The sequence below is a fragment of the Microcaecilia unicolor genome, chromosome 5 (genome assembly GCF_901765095.1).
Source record: "Microcaecilia unicolor chromosome 5, aMicUni1.1, whole genome shotgun sequence".
Lineage (NCBI taxonomy): Eukaryota > Metazoa > Chordata > Amphibia > Gymnophiona > Siphonopidae > Microcaecilia > Microcaecilia unicolor.
The window spans coordinates 251,136,038-251,154,817 of record NC_044035.1 but is presented as its reverse complement, the minus strand read 5'-3'; the positions used below and the strand labels follow the sequence as shown (position 1 = coordinate 251,154,817).

At 49.7% G+C, this 18,780-nt stretch overlaps 1 protein-coding gene across 1 annotated transcript in view; it reads right to left on the bottom strand.

Moving 5' to 3' along the window:
• POLQ (DNA polymerase theta) overlaps positions 1 to 18,780 on the bottom strand; it is a 274,424-nt gene that overhangs the window by 55,042 nt on the left and 200,602 nt on the right. The window contains 1 exon segment of the mRNA XM_030205030.1: positions 7,401 to 7,533. Within this exon segment, the coding sequence (XP_030060890.1) occupies positions 7,401 to 7,533 (133 nt within the window).

The following is an 18,780-nucleotide window of genomic DNA, read 5'->3' as shown; positions in this document are numbered from 1 at the left end:
ATTTAGATGTTTCTTCTTTTCAGGTCAATTTTTTTATTCTGGCCTCGCCGTTGCGAGACTCAATTGACCACTGTTTGTTGTGTGGTGTAAGCCTGGAAGCTAGGGATACCCCACTTGTGAGAATATCAGCCTGCTTGTCTTTGGAGAAAGAGTAGTTACTTACCTGTAACAGGTGTTCTCCGAAGACAGCAGGCTGCATATTCTCACAAACCCTCCCACCTCCCCTTTTGGAGTTGTCTCCTTCATCTTTTGGATTTAACTGAGGGGCGTGTCCGCACAGCGAGCGGGAAGATGTGTGCGCACATGCGCAGTACAGTCGCTCGCGCGACGGAACGCCGTAAAAGAGATTTTTAGATTTTGCTTTAAAATCCTCCGGGGCCAACGTGACGTCACCCACTTGTGAGAATATGCAGCCTGCTGTCTTCAGAGAACACCTGTTACAGGTAAGTAACTACTCTTTCTATCCCATAAGAAAAAAAACAACATCAATACAAACACCAACAGAGACTGGAAAGGTATACACCCACTTTTTCTCAAATTCAGCCATGAACAAAATGGCTAAGGCTACTGCCAATATCTGTTACTAGATCTGATTCTCAAAGATAAAATAATACATTTTAGGACCCAGTTCAACTGAAACAGTTCCTGGCTAACAGATTGGCCCAGAATGTCCCTGTGTAATTTTTCCCATTTTGGGCCCTATTTAGGCACATTAGCATTTTTAACGCAACTACAACTAGCATGCGCACTAACCGTGTGGGCGCCTATAGTGATATTGTAGGCACGTACATGATTAATGCAAATTAAAGACACTAGCATGCCTATAACGCAGCTTAGTAAGCAGGGCCCTAAGTTTGGTATGCAAACTACTTTTTGAATGCAGATTGTTTAACCTGGTATCACTGCTAAGCAACATAATTAGTATAGTCTTATGTTATTACCTTGATTTACACTTTTTTTTTAAATCTTAGTTTCCCCTTTTATGGGAGCTTGCCAAACCATATCTATATACCTATATTTCTTTGTATCTTTTTCTTTACTCCTCTAATTCTGTGATGATATTATGGATTTGGCTGTAATTCTTCCTACAAATTATATCTAGTTATTTTTTTTTTTTAAACTGCATAAATAAAAAATAAATTGCAACATAATGCCAACTTAGTAAGGTCTAGCAAAAATTGCATGGGAACAAAGTGGGGTCGGGAATGTATATCTAGTACAGAAGCTACTACTTGTACAGCCTCCCTGCTATAGGATACAAGTGTATGCCTCCTGTATATCTAGTGATGCCAACAAACAAGATTGATTCACATTTACTCCTTGTAGCAGTGTCAAAAATGCGTAGCATCTTTTAAATGTGACAATCATGCTTATTTTCAAAAAAGAAGGGCGCCCATGTTCCGACACAAATCGGGAGATGGGCGGCCTTCTCTCAGGGTCGCCCAAATCAGCATAATCGAAAGCCGATAATGGGTGCCCTCAACTGCTTTCGGTCGTGGGGATGACCACAGTTCATGGGGGCGTGTCGGCAGCGTAGCGAAGGCAGAACTGGGGCGTGCTTAAGAGATGGGCGTCCTCGGCCGATAATGGAAAAAAGAAGGGCGTCCCTGAGGAGCACGTGGCCGACTTTATTTGGTCCATTTTTTCTTGTGACCAAGCCTCAAAAAGATGCCCAAACTGACCAGATGACCACCGGATGGAATCGGGATGACCTCCCCTTACTCCCCCAGTGGTCACCAACCCCCTCCCGCCCTAAAAAAAAAAATAAAAAAAAATTTGCCAGCCTCAAATGTCATACCCAGTTCCATGACAGCAGTATGCAGGTCCCTGGAGCAGTTTTAGTGACTGCAGTGCACTTCAGGCAGGCGGACCCAAGCCCATCCCCCCCTACCTGTTACACTTGTGGTGGTAAATGTGAGCCCTTCAAAACCCACCAGAAACCCACTGTACCCACATCTAGGTGCCCCCCTTCACCCCTTAGGGCTATGGTAGTAGTGTACAGTTCTGAGGAGTGGGTTTTTTTGGGGGGTTGGGGGGCTCAGCACACAAGGTAAGGGAGCTATGCACCTGGGAGCAATTTCTGAAGTCCACTGCAGTGCCCCCTAGGGTGCCCGGTTGGAGTCCTGGCATGTGAGGGGGACCAGTGCACTACGAATGCTGGCTTTTCCCATGACCAAATGGCTTAGATTTGGTCGTTTCTGAGATGGGCGTCCTCGGTTTCCATTATCGTCGAAAAATGGGGACAACCATCTCTAAGGACGACCATCTCTAAAGTCAACCTAAATGTTGAGATTTGGGCATCCCCGACCGTATTATCAAAACGAAAGATGGACACCCATCTTGTTTTGATAATACGGGTTTCCCCGCCCCTTCATGGAGCCGTCCTGCGAGGACGGCCCCAGGAAAATTTGGGCGCCCTGCTCAATTATGCCCCTCAATATGTCCACAAGTGGTAGCAGTAATAGAAATTTAAATTAATTTTTAAATGAATCAGATATTTTGACAGTGCAGGCTGCTGAACTTGGTCACAGAAAATGTGGCCAATGCTCGATTGCATTATGATAATGATGTGGTAGCCATGTTAATTTAATTTTAAAGGTAATGAACAGAAATAAAACAAACTTTTAAAAGAAAATGATACTTTTTTCTTGGACTAATACCACATATTTTTGACTAGCATTCAAAGGCAATGCAGACTTCTTTGAGCCACAAATGAGCTAAAGATGACAAAAATCAGAATATATAAGTGAAATATAAAAGCATTCCAATGACTCAGGTGGAAAGGTAGGTATAAGGGGTGAGAAACAGGGAGAGATGGATGGATGATCAGAGGATAGCAAAGCAGTATTAATTTTATGGTTCACAATGTGATAGGAAACCTCGATTTTACTAGGTCTGGTCTGGTGGGTGTCAAAGTATTTAATCTTTTTAACTTCAAAAGTCTTACATACTTGGATTGTTTTAAAATTTGCTTAGTATTCTGACCATAAAGTCATTGATGCCATGCTCTGGTCTAGCTTTGTGGTGTTTAGTGTGGTGCCTGTGTAAGTTGGTTCTTGCCTTAATCATCTGGACGGTCTCTCCAACATATTATCCTTCTTCACATTTGTTTTGCATTGCATAGTATATATGACATTCAAAGAAGAGTATGAGTAGGATCCCCTTACCTGAATGTTTTTTCCCTTGTGAGTATCTGTGGGGTCTGTTTGCAGCTTGGTATATTTTGCTGAGACACTCTGTTTTCAGCATCTGTTGGAAGTTTGTTTTCACTAATTTTTGCTGCAGATTAGGTGGTGGTTAGTAATTATTCTCCTGGAGTAGTACATGATTTTTCTCATTTTTTTCAAGCTCTGTATGCCACTACAAGGGGGGGGGGGGGGGACGGACTCTCTCTCTCTCTCGTTTTCTTTTCTTTGTACTGCAATAGCTTTTCCCTAGTGTTTTATGGGAAGAGGTAAACTTCTTGGAGATTCTTTTAGGATTGTAGCCTTTTTGTTGAAGATTCAATCGGGATTCTGAGGTGTTTATCTCTGTCCTTTGGGTCAGAGAATCTATAATGATACCTATTATAGTACAAAGAAAAGAAAACCACAGAGTGTCTCCCTTGTAGTGACATATAATCGACAACTTGAAAAATTGAGAAAAATCAAAGGATCTACAGTCATTTCTCCATGAGGATGAATTAATGAAACAGATATTCCCAGCTCCACCAAGGCCTTTCAACAACACCTAATCTGAAGCAAAAATTAGTGAAAACAAACTCCCAACAGATGCTCCACTGCTGCAGGCCTTCTGACACCACCTAATCTGTATTGTTAGTCCAATAAAAAAGTATAATTTTATCTTCTTTGTTTTGTTTGTTTTATTTCTATTTATTACCTTATGATAATGGAAAGCACACAGCTTGAGGATCTGAAAACTGGGTGGGTTTGTTTTCAAACATACCACCACCTGTTCTTCTATGAATATGACTTATTTAATAGCTTGTGTATGTTGACTATGGTATGTGTGTCAAATATATAGAGCTTTTAAAACCATAATGAACCACTCATATGTCACTGCCTAGCTAAACAACATACTTTTGCTAATTTATTGAGCACAGTAATTGATAAAGTGCAAGGTATATTAAGAGGAGGTGAAATTCGAAGGATGCTAGAACCAAGAGACTAAATGGATATTTATGTAAAATATAGTGGAACCATTAGGTTTGAACACACAGATTGAATGGAATGCCTTTTTCTGATATGAGATTGGCTGTTGACTGGGGGAGGGGGGCTTATAAACCTGCTGCTTCACCATTGGTCTCTTTGAATATTGGAGTCAAGAATTTAAGAAGCTGCTATCTTGGGTGTATTCACTCATTTGTATCCAGACCCACTGATGCAGCCTTGGGCAAAACAAGGGGCCTTTGTAGAGATTGGAACTGGATAAATCAAGAGTCACTGAGTTTCTTCATGACAAAGATATGCGTGGAATCTTTGAGAATTTGTGTTTTTGAAAGCTTTCTATAATTTGAGCCAGCTAAATGATTTGAAGTTTGGACTAGAGTAGTAGGTGAAGGTTTTTGCCAATTTCTTTAATATTGAAGTCCTTTTTTTTTTTTTAATTGAAGATAAGGCACAACAGCACAATTGTGCCCATCAGTGACAAGAGTCAGACAAGCCCAATATGAAAAATGTATTTATTTACAAATGTATATATTGAAATTCTAAAAGTCTAACCAGTTCACAAAATATATTCAGAATAATAATGGGCATAATTATCAAAAACATAAGCTAAAATACAAATAAAACATTACCAATATTATAGAATTCATATAACAATCAATTCTATCAATCAAGTGAAATCATAAAAAGCCTATTGAAACAAATACATTTTGAGACTCATACAAAAAATCTGGTCTTTTTCTCAGCCAAAGTTCATATAGTTTTGATTATTAAAACATTTTTATGGACACTTTATCCAGTAATAGCTCACAATGTAAGCTATGAGAGCCGAGGTCTCTGTTTTCCATTTTTATGAATAGATGTTATTTAGTTTGAGTACTTATTTGCTTTTGGTCTTTTATAACAGACCTTTTGTATTTCTTTGGATTTTGATTGTTAGCTTCCACTTTTTTCTTGGAATTGGAGGGTGTCCAATATTTCTAACCTGGGTTCCTCCTCTGATTTTAACCTAAATGGAATGGCCTCAGCCATTTCTCTAACAAAATCAATGAACGAGGGCTCTTCTGGTGGGGTTTTCTTCTCTTATGAAGGGGAGCTAGAACTGATGGCAAACCAGTTGAATCTTCTTCAGAGAATATATTTGACTCAATCGCAGCCCCAGACCATGAAAAGTACTCAAGGACAATTCAGGGTCTCTGCCTATCTTGATCTACTGACACTGGTGTCAGGCCTTGGATGTGGGTATCAAGACACGGAGGATATTATGATGTCTTGGCGAAACTTCCTCCTCCAAAGCACTGGAGATTGACAGAGGTGTGGCAGATATTGACCCCCTGGCTCTCTGAAGTCTTGATGTTGATCCTCCACTGCAGGCAGTACATGAATCTTGAGGACTGTTGAATGTTTCTCTATATTGACATCAATGGCATCAAAGTGTGGCACTGTACTGAGTAAAGAAGTGCTCCATCCACTCAATCTCCTCATGAGTTTCTCCTCCCAGGTTGCCATTGACAAAGATGTAGAGAATGCACTAGAAAGATCAAGGTCTCCTGAGTCATCTGGGGAGCACTGGAAGTCAGGTCTCGGTTCCTTGGAGGCTGCTGCACCCCTCTGATACCAAGGAGGATGAGCCAACCTCACATCAAGGAAGCCAGTGATCTTAGGTGCCTTTGGCACCATGTTCCAATGAGGTGCAATGTCAATGTGTCCTGTCCTCCATCTAGCATTCAGTTTCATGAGCTCTAGGCATCAAAGTCAAGAATTAATGCTTCCTCTTCTTCGGGTGGGGTTCAGATGATGACCGGTCCTGATGGCCTCTACTGATGCCTGATGCTGAGGTGAACAGTGCACTCTTGAAGCTGGTGCAGCATCCCTAGTGTCCGATGACCAGTATCAAAATCATGGACTGAACTTTTCAGTGCAAAAAAATGCATTTGCACTGCTTTTTAACCATGAAGACCTCTCTTAAACATCTGTGAACACAATTTACCACAAGAGACATCATTGTTGGGCCCCAAGCATTGCAGGCACCAATTATGGGTAATGGATATCATCCTTGTACTTGGTGGACTTTTTAAAGCTGTTGGAGGACTTTTTTCTAAAACACCTTGTCTGGAAAAATAGCTGCTACAAAATCAAATGACTTGATTTTGAACGTAAACACCCCAACTAGAAGCTTGAGGTTGTCAAACTAAGGCCTAGACCAGGCTACACAAAAAAAAAAATCAATGTACTTGAGAATCAAGTGAAAAAACCTAGCTCAAACACTAATAGGGAAAAAAAAGTACCACACAGCATGACAATGGCAGGATACAAGAAACATACAAAATGCGAAATAAAAAAAAAGAAAAAAGTGCCTTGAGACAAGTTCTGGTGATGTATGTCCAACTAGCTCTATGGAAAGATGAAAACTGAGGCGGTCTAATGCAACAGCGGCAGGTGGGAAGTGACGCACATTTACTGTGAAAGAACTCAAAGGTTTATAGTACTTACTAAGCTGGAGCAGCTTTCCCAGATAGCCTAGTCAACATCATCACCCATCCTATAAGGGCTGGTTATCCTGCTTATCCTTGGAGAAAGCCCATCTATTTCTTACAGCTCATTTATAGGGATAAGTGATGGCTTTCTAAAATAAAGTTTGGCTAATAATTTTCTTGTGAACCTTTCCTCCAGAAACATTGTTTCAAGTTTGTTTTCAGTCTGGTGGATGTTAGTTTCCTGAAATGCCCTCTTGTTTTTTATTGTCTGAAAAGTTAAACAACTGCTACCTAGTCAACTGCTCCATCCCACTCATAATTTTACAAGCTTCTATCATATCCCCTTCTCAGTCATTTATTTTCTAAACTGAAGAGCCCTAACCTCTATAGACTTTCCTCATGAAGGAAGTACTTCAACAACTTTATCATTTCTATCACCTTCCTCTGAAAACTTTCCAGCTCCCCTATATCCTTACTGAGATGATGTGACCAGAACTGCACAAAAGACTCAAGGTACAATTCCCCCATGGACCTATACAGAGGCATAATGATATTCAGTTTTATATTCCATTCCTTTTTGAATAATCTCTAACATTCTATTAGCTTCTTTGGTAGCCTCAGAACACTGGGCTGAAATGTTTAATGTATTATAGTTTAGATTTAAAGCAGAATGCAATATCATCATAATTCACTACTATTGCTGTCAACATATATATACAAATGACCTAAGGTTGCTCCTGGCTGACATGAGCACTACCTGCTGTTTGGAATACAAATGGCTCCAGTGCCCTGTGCTTGGGAAGGTGGACTCTCACCAATCAGCTTTGGCATTTCGATCTCAAAGTCTTTGGGCACATTTTGGATATTCGGTTCCGTGAAGCTTACTCGACCTAAATGGAAGCAAAAGTCAGAAATTTTAGGGCCCAGTGGTTGAGGTAACAAGTGCTGGTGCATTGCTATGCAAAAGAATCCTGGTTTGATGACTGTACCGGTCAGGTACAGTGTTCCCAGCCAACAGTGTTCCCAGCCACCACCCATGGGAGGGAGTCATGGACTTTGAAGGATGGCATCCAATGGCTAGATTCAGGACCCAATATTACAGGATTCTACAAGGAGTTCTAGTAAATGGCCCCCAGCCCAGGACTGTCATTGCAATGACCAGACTAAAAAGACTGGGGAAAATTCCCCAGTAATTTCAAATTAAAGTTCATAGCACTAGATCGCAGACCTAGATCTAATTGAGCTGTTAAAATGAAGCAGAAGGAGGAAATCACTGGGTCAAAAAAAGAGGAAAAAAAAAGGACATTGAGGAACACAGACTAAGTATTCTAACTGGAGAAAGCGAATGCTACATACCTGTAGAAAGTATTCTCCGAGGACAGCAGGCTGATTGTTCTCACTGATGGGTGACGTCCTCGGCAGCCCCTCCAATCGGAATCTTCCTAGCAAAGTCCTTTGCTAGCTCTCGCGCGCCCGCGCGCACCGCGCATGCGCGGCCGTCTTCCCGCCCGAAACCGGCTCGAGCCGGCCAGTCCAGTATGTAGCAAGACAATACAGTTCAAGGGAAGACACAACTCCAAAGGGGAGGCGGGCGGGTTTGTGAGAACAATCAGCCTGCTGTCCTCGGAGAATACCTTCTACAGGTATGTAGCATTCGCTTTCTCCGAGGACAAGCAGGCTGCTTGTTCTCACTGATGGGGTATCCCTAGCCCCCAGGCTCATTCAAAACAACAACCATGGTCAATTGGACCTCGCAACGGCGAGGACATAACTGAGATTGACCTAAAAAATTTACCAACTAACTGAGAGTGCAGCCTGGAACAGAACAAACAGGGCCCTCGGGGGGTGGAGTTGGATCCTAAAGCCCAAACAGGTTCTGAAGAACTGACTGCCCGAACCGACTGTCGCGTCGGGTATCCTGCTGCAGGCAGTAATGCGATGTGAATGTGTGGACAGATGACCACGTCGCAGCTTTGCAAATTTCTTCAATGGAGGCTGACTTCAAGTGGGCTACCGACGCAGCAATGGCTCTAACATTATGAGCCGTGACATGACCCTCAAGAGCCAGCCCCGCCTGGGCGTAAGTGAAGGAAATGCAATCTGCTAGCCAATTGGATATGGTGCGTTTCCCTACAGCCACTCCCCTCCTATTGGGATCAAAAGAAACAAACAATTGGGCGGACTGTCTGTGGGGCTGTGTCCGCTCCAGGTAGAAGGCCAATGCTCTCTTGCAGTCCAATGTGTGCAGCTGACGTTCAGCAGGGCAGGAATGAGGACGGGGAAAGAAAGTTGGCAAGACAATTGACTGGTTCAGATGGAACTCCGACACGACCTTTGGCAAGAACTTAGGGTGAGTGCGGAGGACTACTCTGTTATGATGAAATGTGGTGTAAGGGGCCTGGGCTACCAGGGCCTGAAGCTCACTGACTCTACGAGCTGAAGTAACTGCCACCAAGAAAATGACCTTCCAGGTCAAGTACTTCAGATGGCAGGAATTCAGTGGCTCAAAAGGAGGTTTCATCAGCTGGGTGAGAACGACATTGAGATCCCATGACACTGTAGGAGGCTTGAAAGGGGGCTTTGACAAAAGCAAACCTCTCATGAAGCGAACAACTAAAGGCTGTCCCGAGATCGGCTTACCTTCCACATGGTAATGGTATGCACTGATTGCGCTAAGGTGAACTCTTACAGAGTTGGTCTTGAGACCAGACTCAGACAAGTGCAGAAGGTATTCAAGCAGGGTCTGTGTAGGACAAGAGCGAGGAGCTAGGGCCTTGCTGTCACACCAGACGGCAAACCTCCTCCACAGAAAGAAGTAACTCCTCTTAGTGGAATCTTTCCTGGAAGCAAGCAAGACGCGGGAGACACCCTCTGACAGACCCAAAGAGGCAAAGTCTACGCTCTCAACATCCAGGCCGTGAGAGCCAGGGACCGGAGGCTGGGATGCAGAAGAGCCCCTTCGTTCTGCGTGATGAGGGTCGGAAAACACTCCAATCTCCACGGTTCTTCGGAGGATAACTCCAGAAGAAGAGGGAACCAGATCTGACGCGGCCAAAAAGGAGCAATCAGAATCATGGTGCCTCGGTCTTGTTTGAGTTTCAACAAAGTCTTCCCCACCAGGGGAATGGGAGGATAAGCATACAGCAGGCCTTCCCCCCAATCCAGGAGGAAGGCATCCGATGCCAGTCTGCCGGGGGCCTGAAGCCTGGAACAGAACTGAGGGACTTTGTGGTTCACTCGAGATGCGAAGAGATCCACCAAGGGGGTGCCCCACGCTTGGAAGATCTGGCGCACCACTCTGGAGTTGAGCGACCACTCGTTAGGTTGCATAATCCTGCTCAATCTGTCGGCCAGACTGTTGTTTACGCCTGCCAGATATGTGGCTTGGAGCACCATACCGAGACGGCGAGCCCAGAGCCACATGCTGACGGCTTCCTGACACAGGGGGCGAGATCCGGTGCCCCCCTGCTTGTTGACGTAATACATGGCAACCTGGTTGTCTGTCTGAATTTGGATAATTTGGTGGGACAGCCGATCTCTGAAAGCCTTCAGAGCGTTCCAGATCGCTCGCAACTCCAGGAGATTGATCTGTAGACCGCGTTCCTGGAGGGACCAGCTTCCTTGGGTGTGAAGCCCATCGACATGAGCTCCCCATCCCAGGAGTGACGCATCCGTTGTCAGCACTTTTTGTGGCTGAGGAATTTGGAAAGGACGTCCCAGAGTCAAATTGGACCAGATTGTCCACCAATACAGGGATTCGAGAAAACTCGTGGACAGGTGGATCACGTCTTCTAGACCCCCAGCAGCCTGAAACCACTGGGAGGCTAGGGTCCATTGAGCAGATCTCATGTGAAGACGGGCCATGGGAGTCACATGGACTGTGGAGGCCATGTGGCCCAGCAATCTCAACATCTGCCGAGCTGTGATCTGCTGGGACGCTCGCACCCGCGAGACGAGGGACAACAAGTTGTTGGCCCTCGTCTCTGGGAGATAGGCGCGAGCCGCCCGAGAATCCAGCAGAGCTCCTATGAATTCGAGTTTCTGTACTGGGAGAAGATGGGACTTTGGGTAATTTATCACAAACCCCAGTAGCTCCAGGAGGCGAATAGTCATCTGCATGGACTGCAGGGCTCCTGCCTCGGATGTGTTCTTCACCAGCCAATCGTCGAGATATGGGAACACATGCACTCCCAGCCTGCGAAGTGCCGCTGCTACTACAGCTAGGCACTTTGTGAACACCCTGGGCGCAGAGGCGAGCCCAAAGGGTAGCACACAGTACTGGAAGTGGCGTGTGCCCAACTGAAATCGCAGATACTGTCTGTGAGCTGGCAGTATCGGGATGTGTGTGTAGGCATCCTTTAAGTCCAGAGAGCATAGCCAATCGTTTTGCTGAATCATGGGGAGAAGGGTGCCCAGGGAAAGCATCCTGAACTTTTCTTTTACGAGATATTTGTTCAGGGCCCTTAGGTCTAGGATGGGACGCATCCCCCCTGTTTTCTTTTCCACAAGGAAGTACCTGGAATAGAATCCCAGCCCTTCTTGCCCGGATGGCACGGGCTCGACCGCATTGGCGCTGAGAAGGGCGGAGAGTTCCTCTGCAAGTACCTGCTTGTGCTGGAAGCTGTAAGACTGAGCTCCCGGTGGACAATTTGGAGGTTTTGAGGCCAAATTGAGGGTGTATCCGAGCCGGACTATTTGCAGAACCCACTGATCGGAGGTTATGAGAGGCCACCTTTGGTGAAAAGCTTTCAACCTCCCCCCGACTGGCAGGTCGCCCGACACTGACACTTGGATGTCGGCTATGCTCTGCTGGAGCCAGTCAAAAGCTCGCCCCTTGCTTTTGCTGGGGAGCCGCGAGGCCTTGCTGAGGCGCACGCTGCTGACGAGAGCGAGCGCGCTGGGGCTTAGCCTGGGCCGCAGGCTGTCGGGAAGGAGGATTGTACCTACGCTTACCAGAAGTATAGGGAACAGTCTTCCTTCCCCCGAAAAATCGTCTACCTGTAGAGGTAGAAGCTGAAGGCTGCCGGCGGGAGAACTTGTCGAATGCGGTGTCCCGCTGGTGGAGAGACTCTACCACCTGCTCGACTTTTTCTCCAAAAATGTTGTCCGCACGGCAAGGCGAGTCCGCAATCCGCTGCTGGATTCTATTCTCCAGGTCGGCGGCACGCAACCATGAGAGCCTGCGCATCACCACACCTTGAGCAGCGGCCCTGGACGCAACATCAAAAGTGTCATAAACTCCTCTGGCCAGGAATTTTCTGCACGCCTTCAGCTGCCTGACCACCTCCTGAAAAGGCTTGGCTTGCTCAGGGGGAAGAGCATCAACCAAGCCCGCCAACTGTCGCACATTATTCCACATGTGTATGCTCGTGTAGAGCTGGTAAGACTGAATTTTGGCCACGAGCATAGAGGAATGGTAGGCCTTCCTCCCAAAGGAGTCTAAGGTTCTAGAGTCTTTGCCCGGGGGCGCCGAAGCATGCTCCCTAGAACTCTTAGCCTTCTTTAGGGCCAGATCCACAACTCCAGAGTCGTGAGGCAACTGAGTGCGCATCAGCTCTGGGTCCCCATGGATCCGGTACTGGGACTCGATCTTCTTGGGGATGTGGGGATTAGTTAAAGGCTTGGTCCAGTTCGCCAGCAATGTCTTTTTGAGGACATGGTGCAGGGGAACAGTGGACGCTTCCTTAGGTGGAGAAGGATAGTCCAGGAGCTCAAACATTTCAGCCCTGGGCTCGTCCTCCACAACCACCGGGAAGGGGATGGCCGTAGACATCTCCCGGACAAAGGAAGCAAAAGACAGACTCTCAGGAGGAGAAAGCTGTCTTTCAGGAGAGGGAGTGGGATCAGAAGGTAGACCCTCAGACTCCTCGTCAGAGAAATATCTGGGGTCTTCTTCTTCTTCCCACGAGGCCTCACCCTCGGTGTCAGACACAAGTTCACGGACCTGCGTCTGCAACCGTGCCCGGCTCGACTCCGTGGAGCCACGTCCACGATGGGGGCGTCGAGAGGTAGACTCCCTCGCCCGCATCGGCGAAGCTCCCTCCGCCGACGTAGTCGGGGAGCCCTCCTGGGAGGTGGCCGCAGTCGGCACCGCACGCGGTACCGACGTCGGGGACCTCACCCCGGGCGATGGGCCAGCCGGCGCTACGCTCGACGGTACCGGAGGCGCAAGCACCGCCGGTACCGGAGGGGTAGGGCGCAACAGCTCTCCCAGAATCTCTGGGAGAACGGCCCGGAGGCTCTCGTTCAGAGCGGCTGCAGAGAAAGGCATGGAGGTCGATGCAGGCGTCGACGTCAGAACCTGTTCCGGGCGTGGAGGCTGTTCCGGGCTGTCCAGAGTGGAGCGCATCGACACCTCCTGAACAGAGGGTGAGCGGTCCTCTCGGTGCCGATGCCTGCTGGGTGCCGACTCCCTCGGCGACCCAGAGCTCTCGGTGCCGACGCGGGGAGGGGACCGGTGTCGATGCTTCTTCGACTTCTTCCGAAGCATGTCACCGGAGCTCCCCGGCACCGACGAGGAGGACGTAGAATCCAGTCGTCGCTTCCTCGGGGCCGAGGACGAAGGAGGTCGGTCTCGGGGGGGCTGTACCGCAGGAGCCCTCAGGGTAGGAGGAGACCCACCCGAGGGCTCACCGCCACCAGCAGGGGAATGGACAGCCCTCACCTGCACTCCACACGATGCACCACCGTCCGACGACATCAGGAGACGAGGTCCCGGTACCACCGACGTCGATGCAGCTATCCGATGTCTCGGCGCCGATGCAGAGGGCCGATGCCTCGATGCACTCGATGCACTGGCAGCCAAGGAAGAAGGTCTGGACGCTGATGACGTCGATGCACACGATGACCCCGGTGCCGATGCCGACGAAGAGCCCGAGAACAAAACGTTCCACTGGGCCAATCTCGCTACTTGAGTCCGCCTTTGTAAGAGGGAACACAGACTACAGTTCTGGGGACGGTGCTCGGCCCCCAGACACTGAAGACACGAAGAGTGCCTATCAGTGAGCGAGATTACCCGGGCGCACTGGGTGCACTTCTTGAAGCCGCTGGAAGGCTTCGATGTCATGGGCGGAAAAATCACGCCGGCGAAGTCAAAATCCGAAATGACGAATTTGGAGCACCAAAACTTTAAGGGAGAAAAATCTCGACCGAGGCCGAAAAGAGGCCTACCCCGACAACGAAAGAAAACTTACCGGGGCAAAAACTGGAAATACGGGAAGGGGCAAACGAAACCCAAGAGGGTTTCCGGAGCACTTTCCGAACGAAAAGAAACTTTTCCGAAGAAAAAAACACGTCGATTAAATAACGGACGCGCGAGGTCGACTCTCCGGGGCTCACCACGGCAAAAAACACAGCCGTACCGAGTGCGGACGAAAGAAGACTGGCCGGCTCGAGCCGGTTTCGGGCGGGAAGACGGCCGCGCATGCGCGGTGCGCGCGGGCGCGCGAGAGCTAGCAAAGGACTTTGCTAGGAAGATTCCGATTGGAGGGGCTGCCGAGGACGTCACCCATCAGTGAGAACAAGCAGCCTGCTTGTCCTCGGAGAAAAATAAGAAACATTAAGTTAAATTTGATATAGCACTGATAAGTGTATTCAGCATTAAGAAACATATTACTTACCTGTAGCAGGTGCTCTCTGTGGACAGCAGGATTGTCCTGTTTCTAGTGGTGAGCCCTTAGGTTCCCTAAGGCCCCGCAAGGCCCCAGAGGACAGCCGAGCACCCCAAATCTTCACCCGTGGCGGCCGCCGTTCACCAAGGGTTGAGCCCTCAGCTGCAGGCGGCCAGCAGGACTGCTGGAACCGCGGGGTGACGGCTGACCTGGCTGGTAGTCAGTAACGCAGTCTTTAAGGGACGGCTAGCAAGGGCGGCTAGCAATCCGAGAGGGAAAAAGCACTGTCTCAGAATGAAGGCTAGCAGGACAGCTAGCCAAAGGCACAGTCTCAGAAGGAGGGCTAGCAGGACGGCTAGCCAAAGCACAGTCTCTGGAGGATAGCTGGCAAGGGCGGCCAGCAAGTAGCACAGTCTCTGGAGGATAGCTGGCAAGGGCGGCCAGCAAGTAGCACAATCTCCGAAGGATAGCTGGCAAGGGCGGCCAGCAAGTAGCACAGTCTCCGAAGGATAGCTGGCAAGAGCAGCCAGCAAGTAGCACAGTCTCAGAAGGAGGGCTAGCAGGACGGCTAGCCAAAAGCACAGTCTCTGAAGGAGGGCTAGCAGGACGGCTAGCCAAAGGCACAATCTCTGAAGGAGGGCTAGCAGGACGGCTAGGCAAAAGCACAGTCTCTGAAGGAGGGCTAGCAGGACGGCTAGCCAAAGGCACAATCTCTGAAGGAGGGCTAGCAGGACGGCTAGCCAAAAGCACAGTCTCTGAAGGAGGGCTAGCAGGACGGCTAGCCAAAGGCACAGTCTCTGAAGGAGGGCTAGCAGGACGGCTAGCCAAAAGCACAGTCTCTGAAGGAGGGCTAGCAGGACGGCTAGCCAAAAGCACAGTCTCAGAAGGAGGGCTAGCAGGACGGCTAGCCAAAAGCACAGTCTCAGAAGGAGGGCTAGCAGGACGGCTAGCCAAAAGCACAGTCTCAGAAGGAGGGCTAGCAGGACGGCTAGCCAAAAGCACAATCTCTGAAGGAGGGCTAGCAGGACGGCTAGCCAAAAGCACAGTCTCAGAAGGAGGGCTAGCAGGACGGCTAGCCAAAAGCACAATCTCTGAAGGAGGGCTAGCAGGACGGCTAGCCAAAAGCACAGTCTTAGAAGGAGGGCTAGCAGGACGGCTAGCCAAAAGCACAGGGAGAACCACTGTGACGGCTTCAGCAACCAACGAACCGGAAGCAGTGAGTTCCCCTGTCTTCAGGTTTAAATATTGCGCCGTCCCGCCCCCTCCCCGGGAGAGGAACCAACCAACCCGACCCCAGGAGGCAATGAGCCCGGGATTGGTCGGCCCGCTCTCCAGGCGGGGTTTCAGGACCGGCGCGCCAATCCGGCGTGAGATGGGCGGAGCCTCCGCGCTGGTCCGCCCTTGGAGGCGTCGATGCTGGCGCCGCCATCTTAGTTGGCGCAACGCCCCACTCTCCGAGGCCGGCGCTCGCTCCAGCGGGTCGCCGGTCCCCGCGACAGCGTCGGTCTCCCCGGAGGTCCCCCCTCGCCACCCCGGGCATCGCGAGGGCCGCCGATCATCGCCCCCTACACCCGGAGCGCAGGTAGGACCGGGGAACGGGACAGTATCCTCCCCGGATGCCCCCTCTGCCCCGGGGCCGGGTTTAGACGGAAACCGGGCGTGGAAAGCTCTGATCAGGTCTGGCGCATGTACGTTCGCCGCGGGCTCCCAGGAGTTGTCTTCGGGACCAAAATGCTTCCAGGATAACAAATAATACAGCCTTCCTCGCCGCTTCTTTGAATCTAGCACCTCCTCCACTTCATACTCCGGATCAGGAGTGACCTCGAGAGCTTCATCCTCGTGTTGGTGTGGGTGCCATCGGGACCCACGAAATTTCTTCAACAAGGAAATGTGAAAGGCGTTGTGTACCCGTAGGGTCCTCGGTAACCGCAACCGGTACGTTACTGTTCCAATTCATGCTTGGACGGCAAAAGGTCCAATGTACCGAGGTCCCAACCTCCGGGAGGGCACCCGGAGTCTCAGGTATCTTGTGCTTAACCATACTTTCTGCCCCGGCTGGAACACTGGGGCGGGTCGCCGGCGGCGATCTGCAAAGACTTTATATTTGGAAGCTGTTTTCCGCAGTTGTTCCCGGGCCATCTCCCAGACCTTCTGCAGATCTGCCAGAGTTTGGTTCCCCACGGGGTTGGAGCTGTAGAAGGGAACGGGGCTGGAAGCCGAGGATGTCGTCCGTATACCAAGAAGAACGGAGAGTGTCCTGAGGATGAGTGGTCACTCTGGTTATATGCAAACTCGGCCCATGGAAGCAGAGAGGCCCAGTTATCTTGACGTTTGTTGACAAATGCCCGCAAGAATCCTTTCAATGTTTGGTTAATCCTTTCGACCATGCCGTTGGTTTGGGGGTGGTAGGCGGATGAAAAGTGAGTCTCTACCCCCAAAGCCGTGCACAAGGCTCTCCAGAAGCGTGAGGTGAATTGGGGTCCTCGGTCACTGATGATCCGAATGGGCAGCCCATGTAACCGAAAAATGTGTTGAATGAAGTACTGGGCTAAAGAGGCTGCCGATGGAAGGCTTGGTAATGGAACAAAATGAGCCATCTTGGAGAAACGGTCCACCACCACCCAAATCACTGTGTGACCCGGGAGCTGGGGAGGTCGGTGATGAAATCCATGGATAACTCCGTCCAGGGGGCGGTCGGTACGGACAGTGGTTGCAGGTCCCCCACGGGAGGCCCAACTAGTGGCTTAGTCCGGGCACACACAGGGCAAGTAGTAACGAATTGGAGAATATCCCGCCTCATATGAGGCCATTGATACTGTCTTGCAATGAACCGGAGGGTCTTTTGATACCCGAAATGCCCGGCCCATCTAGATGAATGTCCCCATTGCATTATTCTTTCTCGGTCCGGCGGCCGGCACTAACTCCTTTGTCGGCGCGACCTCCCCCGTGGCCGCACTGAGACATGCCGGATTTACATAGGGTGGACCTCCTTGGTCTCCTCAGGAACCTCAAATGCTCGGGAGAGAGAGTCCGCCGGGGTATTCTGAGTAGCCGCCCGAAACACTAACTGAAAGTGAAATCTGGCAAAAAATAATGACCATCGGGCCTGTCGGGGATTTAACCGCTGGGCCTCTTGAAGATACAGAAAACTCTTGTGATCAGTGATCACCGTAAATCGGTGTTCCGCTCCCTCCAGCAGATGCCTCCATTCCTGCAGGGCTAGTTTCAATGCCAAGAGTTCCCTATCCCCTACCGTATAGTTACGTTCTGCCGGGGAGAATTTACGCGAGAAGAAGGAGCAAGGTTGACGCCGGCCTTCGGGGTTGACTTGAGAGAGGACCGCTCCGGCCCCCAAGGCAGACGCGTCCACTTCCACAATAAAGGGTTTCTCGGGATCTGGAGCCAACAGGATGGACGCTGATTGAACGCCTCCTTTACCTGACGAAAAGCCGCTTGCGCCTCTAGCGGCCAATCCCGGACTTTCGCGTTCTTTTGGTGAGCGCCGTCAGCGGAGCTGTCAGTTGGGAATACTGAGGGATAAACTGGCGATAATAGTTCGCGAATCCCAGGAAACGTTGTAGCGCTTTCAATCCCAGCGGTTGTGGCCACTCCCGAATCGCACAGAGTTTGTCCGGCTCCATCTGTAGCCCCCCGGGTAACAGAATGTGTCCTAAAAAGGGTAGCGACCGCTGATGAAAAGCGCACTTACTGAGTTTAGCGAATAGGCGGGGCTTGCCGTAACCGTTGCAGCACTGCGCGGACATGACCCGTATGCTCAGCGGGGTCTTTGGAAAAAACCAGGTTGTCGTCCAGGTATACAAATCACCGTGGAGTTCAGCAAATCCTCAAGCACATAGTTGATAAGTCGCTGAAACACCGCAGGGGCATTACATAGGCCGAACGGCATCACCCGGTACTACGAAATGTCCCTCTTGAGTGTTAAAGGCCGTCTTCCATTCGTCCCCTTGCCGGATTCGAACTAAATTGTAGCCCCCCGCAAGTCCAACTTAGTAAACATCTGGGCTCCTTGCAGCCTGTCAAAGAGTTCGGGAATGAGCGGTAGAGGAAAGCGATCCTTCACCGTGATGGCATTTAACCCTCGATAGTCAATACAGGGCCTCAAGGATCCATCCTTCTTGGTGACAAAAAAGAATCCCGCCCCGGCAGGGGACGTAGAGGGCCGGATGAACCCTTTCCGTAGGTTCTCCCGGATGTATTCCTGCATTACCTTGGACTCTCCCCGGGACAGGGTATACAGTCGGCCCCGAGGTGGCATGGTATCTGCCATCAGATTAATGGCACAGTCGAAGGACCGATGAGGCGGTAGAACCTCCGCTTCCCTTGGACTAAACACATCTGCAAAGTCTCTATAATCCATAGGCAGGGAGCCCAGCTCTACCCGTGCCCCACCGGGCACAATATTTAATGCAGGGCAGCTGCCGGTCCGGCCCTTACAACAGTTCTCCTGACAGGAACTACCCCAAGCCTGGATACTTCCCCCGGTCCAGTCAATAACAGGACTGTGAC